The sequence below is a fragment of the Frankliniella occidentalis genome, unplaced genomic scaffold (genome assembly GCF_000697945.3).
Source record: "Frankliniella occidentalis isolate FOCC.00 unplaced genomic scaffold, Focc_3.1 Scaffold10, whole genome shotgun sequence".
Taxonomy (NCBI): Eukaryota; Metazoa; Arthropoda; class Insecta; order Thysanoptera; family Thripidae; genus Frankliniella; species Frankliniella occidentalis.
Window position 1 is genome coordinate 142176 of NW_026267140.1, and position 6929 is coordinate 149104.

At 42.6% G+C, this 6929-nt stretch overlaps 1 protein-coding gene across 3 annotated transcripts; it reads left to right on the forward strand.

Annotated features, from left to right (window-relative positions):
• The first annotated feature begins 1102 nt into the window (after positions 1 to 1102).
• LOC113211902 (egl nine homolog 1) lies at positions 1103 to 6929 on the forward strand. 3 transcript variants are annotated; one of them, XM_026430430.2, is made up of 6 exons: positions 1103 to 1814; positions 2988 to 3479; positions 3573 to 3692; positions 3775 to 3914; positions 3998 to 4062; positions 4158 to 6929. In XM_026430430.2, the coding sequence occupies exons 1-6, from the start codon at positions 1746 to 1748 to the stop codon at positions 4220 to 4222; spliced, it is 951 nt and encodes a 316-aa protein (XP_026286215.1). In that variant the 5' UTR covers positions 1103 to 1745; the 3' UTR covers positions 4223 to 6929. The 3 variants fall into 3 exon arrangements, with proteins under 3 accessions (XP_026286215.1, XP_026286214.1, XP_052133346.1); XM_052277386.1 differs by lacking the exon at positions 1103 to 1814 and adding an exon at positions 1848 to 2584; XM_026430429.2 differs by lacking the exon at positions 1103 to 1814 and having other exon boundaries at positions 1841 to 3479.

Here is a 6929-nt window from a genome sequence, read left to right on the forward strand (position 1 = left end):
GCGGCCGGCGAGGGTCAACGCGACGGCACGTGTGGGAGGCGAGGGCACGCCTGCACGTGGCAATGGCGGGGGGCAAACGCGACTGCATTTTCGGTGTCGTTGGCGTTAAGAATTCACTTTTTACCGGTGAATTGTGTCGGGTTTGGTGCCCGTGTACGGGACCAAAGTTGTCATTACATGCCTACGTGAGGCGCGAGGCCCTGCGGTCTCCTCACCTCGCCGGCGTCCTCGCCGTCCTCCGCCGGGTCGATAAGGCAGTCGTAGTACACCGACAGGGAGGAGCCTGGCAGCGTGGGTATGGGCAGGGCCTGCGGCGTGCAATCGGTACAAGAAAGGCGCGTGCAGCATTGCGCGCTGATACGGCCGCCTAGCCGAAGGGATAAAGGTGCAGCTGACGTGAGCCAGGCCGACGACGGCCGGCGCTCACCTCAAATTCTTCTTGGATCCAATCCATGGCGCCTCTTTGCTGCGCGGTGTGTGGTAGCTATCTTGGTTTTTATTTTGGGGCCTGAGTCACTTGAATTTTACCCCCTGACTCCGAAACATGCTTGTTGATGAACTAAATTGTCATTTTACCGAGGAATTTTCATATTGTGCCAGTCACGATGCCATGATGATGGGGACCTTGCCCCATCCCCATTGTTGCTTTGGTTTTGAAACATCGAACAAAACCGCTCAAAGCGAAATAAAATTTTCAATCGTTTTCCACTTCAGGGCTGCATCGAGTGCTGAACAAGGAAGTTGATTCGATATCTCCCGAATCGTCGCCAGCAGTGCTTCAGTGTCCTCTCCCCTCCTTTGACCATCTTTGTGGCCTCGCTGGTAGTTACGGGCGCACAGCTGCTTACTTAGTTGGTAGGTTCTTTCACTTCTTTCGAGTGGCCACGAGAAAAATATTCGGCAACCATCGAGAACTGGAACTGAAGGATCATGGTTGTGGCTTTTGTCCATCAGCCCTGCCCTTGGACAGTTGGGCCAGTCCCTTCCCCCTCCCGATCGTCACCGACCCTCCAGTTCATCCTCATCCTCCCCCCTCTCCCCGTCCCTCAAGGCGTCGCCCTCGACGCTCCCGCGGGCCGCTGTGCCAACGGTCACGTATGCACAAAAGTTTACGTGCCGCTATCGGCTGGGCGGGCGGATCGGGCATGCGCCACACGATGCCGCCGCTGCGGCAGCGGCAGCTGCCTGCGCTGCTCTACAGTCGCGTGCGTGCAGGGTGCGGACGTCGGTGTGGGGGAGTGGACACGGGGCCGGAGGCAGGGAGTACTCTGGACGGACTGTGCGGGCTCTGCCGCGCTACTTCCTCCATCCTCCCCACCACCGCCCGCTCCCGCTCCGCGGCCTCCGCGGGGGCTCTTTCTTCAGCTCAGCGCCGGCCGACGGGGAGCACCAGAGCCGCGTTCGTCCACTTCACCGTCATTGTCGCTCCGCGCGCCGTTGGGGCAGGATCGCGCTCCGCGCCCCGTCGCGTACCTTGTGTGTCGGTGTTCTGACAAAACGTGCCGCAGGGGGTGCTCATCCACCACCTAGCTACAGGAACGCGATATCGACTCCCTGCATCGTTGGAGTACCCATCGTCTGACGCACGCTGGTTTATGTGGACTTGGTGAATCTGCTGTCGCAGTCAAAACAACATTGGAGCCTCACCAAAGAATACATCTTTGGAGACCATATCTACTCTTTAAATACAGAATTATTCTGTAAAGCCAGTTTCATTGCGTCTCTGAGAAGGCGCAACATCAAAAATGTTGGCCGTGAAGGGAGGCGTTTCTCCCTTTTCATGTGCTCACCCTACATGTGGTGTTTACAAGCAGGTAAAATATTTATTATGCCAGGGTGTCGGATTTCTCTTTATGGGTGGTCTTTATTCGCTCTCGTGCTGCTTCCCATTCTTGTTCAAGTTTTGTGATAAGGGGATCTTAATTAAGATCCATAAGGAAATAATGAAATACTTACGTTCCAAGAGAGGTATAGGAAATGAAAGCGGAGAAAATGGAAAGAGGCCTAAGGATACAATAATTAAGTGCTTCCCTGCACAGAAAGTAAAAATTTGCGATACTCGCGGTTGTTTTATCAACTCTTTTAATCGCTGTCAACTATGTTAATTATAGCCGTTCAGATGGCGTCCATGGATCAATGAATCCGGATTCATTGCAGTGAAGTAAAAGCAAAAACGACACATTTACGCAGGCATTTAAATGGTGGGCGCGGGCAGCGAGGCAGGGCAAGGCAGGGTCAGAATAGATTTCAGGAAGGCAGTGGGTAGTTGCTACTACGATAGTCAAAGGTCAGAAGAGGATAAAGTTAAAAGATCACGTAATCCTTGAAGGAGGCCTGCCACTGCTCCAATAGCTGAGGAAAATATCTTATTCGTTGCTTCTTTTACTTTGCAAAGAGGTTTTGAAACCCTATGCACAGTGTCACACGTCATGCTGTTGTGTTTTTGTCGTGACTTCAGTAGTTTTAGTCTATAGTACAGACAGACAGACAGCAGCAAATCGCAGGCTCAAGGCCCAAGATGTTCACTCAGCAGTCTGAAATTCGATAAAAACATGAATTCTTCTGCATGTTGTGAATTTTGCGGGTCAGTCAATAATCTCTTGCGTTGTGGTAGATGTAGAAGTGTGGTGTACTGCTCCAAAGATCATCAGTTAAAGCATTGGAAAAAACATAAATCGGTTTGTAAGGAACCCGTCGCCGATGACAGACTTGACAAGGACATCAGTTCATCTGACCGAGCCGCCCGCTGTACGCCGCAAGATGTTGTAATCGGTGGTGTAGCTCCTCGTAAAAACAGGGTGAAACTGGCAGGTGAAACTGACGGAGCAGAAAAATCAGCTGACAAATGGGCATTGGAATGGGGAGCACAGGGTGCCAGCACCATAACCTATGAGGGCAGCTCAGAGAGTGAAATCCTAAACGCCCGTACCGAGACTCTTAGTCCAGCTCTAGAGTATAGTGATGCAAATCGAGACATGTCTTTACAGAAACCATCTTTCCATTCAGCCTCCAATGGCTTTGGGCTGAAAGATTTTTCAGACATAAGTTTAACTGGTGATAGGACATTTCCACCATTTTTGCATCGAAGTAATAGAGATGAAGAAGGTGTCATTGAAGAGACTAGTGGAGATCAAGCAGTCATTGACGACATGTGCCGAATTGTCATAAGGGACATGGACCAATTTGGAGTTTGTGTAGTCGACAATTTCCTTGGATACAAGAGAGGAATGTCAGTTCTTGACGAAGTAACTGGAATGTATACAAAAGGTGTTTTTAAGGATGGTCAACTAGTCAGTAACAAGGTGAAAAATGATTTGAAGACCATCCGAGGCGACCAGATAACATGGATTGATGGCAAAGACGATTCCTGTAAGAATATTGGCATGTTGATTAGCCAAGTGGATTCTATCATTCTACGTGCCAATAAAATGGCTAATAATGGGAAAATAGGAAGGTACAACATCAATGGAAGGACCAAGGTAATGTTGATTTCTGTTTTAACTAATCATTTCTGCTATGTGGCCAGAATGTAGCAAAATTCTTGATGTGAACAATTGTTTTTGTTGCTCTAGGCTATGGTAGCTTGTTACCCTGGCCACGGAACACATTATGTAAAACACGTGGATAATCCCAACAGAGATGGACGATGTATTACAGCCATTTATTATTTAAATAGAGATTGGAATATTCAGGTAAAAATCCGTAATTTTAATTACTTTGTCATATTTTGGATCTTGGACATGCCTGTTCTTATTAATCTATTTCACATTGCAGCAGAATGGAGGTTTGTTACGAATTTTCCCTGAAGGCTGGCAAGACAAAGTGGCTGACATAGAACCATTCTTTGATCGTATTTTATTTTTCTGGTCGGACAGACGGAATCCTCATGAAGTGCAACCTGCATTTAAGACAAGGTAAATGTGTATAACTAACTGCAAGAAAAACTATTTTATCCGGGCGTGTATCATGTATCACTCATTGGATTCCTTTTATCTAGGTATGCTATAACGTTATGGTATTTTGATTCGTCTGAGAGACAAGAAGCTTGTAGAAGACATCAGGGTGAGTTTAATGACTGAAATTAACTGTCATGTGTCAATGTAGCTTGGTAGTAGATCTAAGTTTGACCTTAAAATTTGTGTTGTTTTTGTTTTTAGTGGAGGCACAATCAACTGTATCAAATAATGCATCACTGACCAGAGGTGCTACTGGAGACTGTTGACAAAACCTGTGAACTGCCACATGTCATCTGAGAGTACTTCTGGCTGTCACCTCATGAAGAGTTGTTTCCAGCTTTTCCTTTTGTTTTTTGATGCAATCTATCAACATCAGGAAGTTAGTGATTACAACTTTATACGTCAGAGATCTTGACACTTATGGACATTAGGAAGTTGGTGACCACAACTCAATACTTCCGAGGTTTTACTGCATTTGACTGTGGTTTGAATATCACTTGATATTTTAAAATGGAACAGTGCCTCCGTTTTCTGTCTAGATAATACTAGAGGTTTGTGTTGAAACACAAGTTTCATCAGGGCAGCACTCAAGACCTCTTCAGCTTCCTTCTGTGATTTATATTATACATTAAGAATATATATTTTGAAAGGTTTCCTTGTCACTGAATCTTTCTCCTGTGCTTTAAGAGACCTTATTTTTTGGCGGGTAGATAACAGCAGCAAGAAGCTCTGTTTATTTCTATGGTGAGTTTGTTTTGCTTTTCAGGGAAGCAAGTAAAGTCTGATCCATCCTGACTGATAAGTTTTTGAATTTATCATGATGTAGCATTTGTGGAGGACTTTGATATTACCGGTACATTCAGTGCTACATGGGAGAGGCTCTGTGAGATATTTCTTTTTAGATCTTTTATACCTTCTCAATATGAATTAATTGTAATTTAGTTCTTCTTATAAGATTGAAGACTCTAAAAAAATGTTATGGCTTTTAGGTAATTTGCCCATTGTTTCCCCACTTCTCACCCACTGCTTTTTAATAGTTTCAAAGAGGAAAACACAACAATGTAAGCATGCTTTTAAAGGGTTAAAGAATCTAGACTTTTTAAAGTTGTGTTTTGGTGGTGTCTGTACTTTAGTTAATTTTGGCCTACTATGAAAAATGGTGCTTTTTCGCTCTTTCATTTAAGTGTTAAGCTAGAACACACACTGTTTTCAATACTAACATTAGAAGTGTTACAGCCACCAAATAAATTTTGAATTTGAATTGGATAATTTAAGCCAACACTAAAAATGTACTTATGGGGTCAGAAAGCTTCTGCATAACTTGATTAGTTGTGAACATTGTGTGATTTTGAAGATTTTCTTCTAGTCCAGTATTAGTTCTGTCAATCACAGTAATATGATTTGGCAGAAATTCATCATATTCATATATTTTTGTGTGCTTCATTTTGAATAGACTGAATGGAATGTATGAAAGAACGACTGTTTCACTTAATTTGAGTGTCCCTACTTTGTTGTTGCTGGGTGCCAGTCCTTTTGTAACTCACGAATATGTGAGTGCCAGTACCTACACATGTGTTCTTGCATATACAAAATAATTGCATTCTAAATAGTTGGTTCTCATTAATTTCATTGCAAAACTTATCAAAATTGCTGAACTGTATTTTATTTGTCATATTTCTTCCTTTTTCTTACCGTAAGTAGAATGTGTTTAATAAATCTCTAGTTTCCTGATTTTTAAATTTTTCCTTGGTATAGCTGAATGTATGAGATGCATGTTGTATTAAAATGTGTATAAGTGTGCTAAGTCTCAAAGCAGTATTTGCAAAGAATCTTTGTACAGGATAGATAAACAAGCAGTGTGAGGTCCTCTTGCAAATGACACTTTGTTTAATCAGTGAAGTATTAATTTCATGGTCTTACACCTGGTGCATTCTTATTTGGTTGATCAAAATAACGTGACTCCATTTACAATGACCATGCAAGAACTTGCAGGAATTTCTGATGGAGTGTGATTTCCAAGTCCTGCGTACTGTAAAGTAAACTTCACTTAGTCAGCTTGGTCAGCTGTGGTGTTTGGATCTAGTGCTGCTCAATTTCTGTTTCTAAAGCTTATATTCTTCAGTATTCGCAAGACTTCTACTTCCTATCTAAATGATGGTATTGGGGCAGAAGTGTGAATGTGAGTCTCATGGACGTTTAGTGAATCATCCCTCCAACTGTATCGAAATTAGGGGAACTCTAGGAGACTTTCTTCTGCAACTTTTTTCCAACATCATTGTATTTATGGAAAGCAAGCTTTTCTATATCTTTAAATCTTAACACAAATTGGTATATCTTTTGCTTTTTTCCACTTAAGGTATGAGTTAAGTTTTACATTTGACATATATACATACGTATATCCAAGAGAAAAGGAGACATGAAGTGCCTATCATTGTTTTAGTCCAACTCCCGTGCACCCCCACCCCCTTCCCTTAAAAAAAAGAAACAAAAAAAGGGTTTCCTGCTTGACTTGTCTTTTTTCCTGTGAATATTTATGTGGGTATACATTTAAATGTAAGTGTACCTCATGTCTACAAAATTTTGGCAGAACACTAAAAATTTGTTTGCTCACATTTTGTACCTATAATACTTTAGGTATCTATCATTTTAATTAAAGGTGTTTCACCTTTCACTAGAAGGGCTGTGATTTTAATATTGTAGGCTCAATTTAGTCCAGATGAAAGAAAGGCCAAGAAGAGCTGGGCAAGTAAAGAGCGTTATTTTCAAAATTGACAGAAAGCTTGCTTACTGTACTCACAAGAAGTACAGAACTCTTCTCATGACTGGTTTATATTGTATGATCTGTGAAATGTTAAATGTCTAAGGAATACACAATTTTGTATTGCAAGTTATGTAAGAAATGTTGGTAGGTACGGTAAAGATAAATTTGAAAAATGTATGACTAATGCGTTATGCTGAAATACATTTATATTG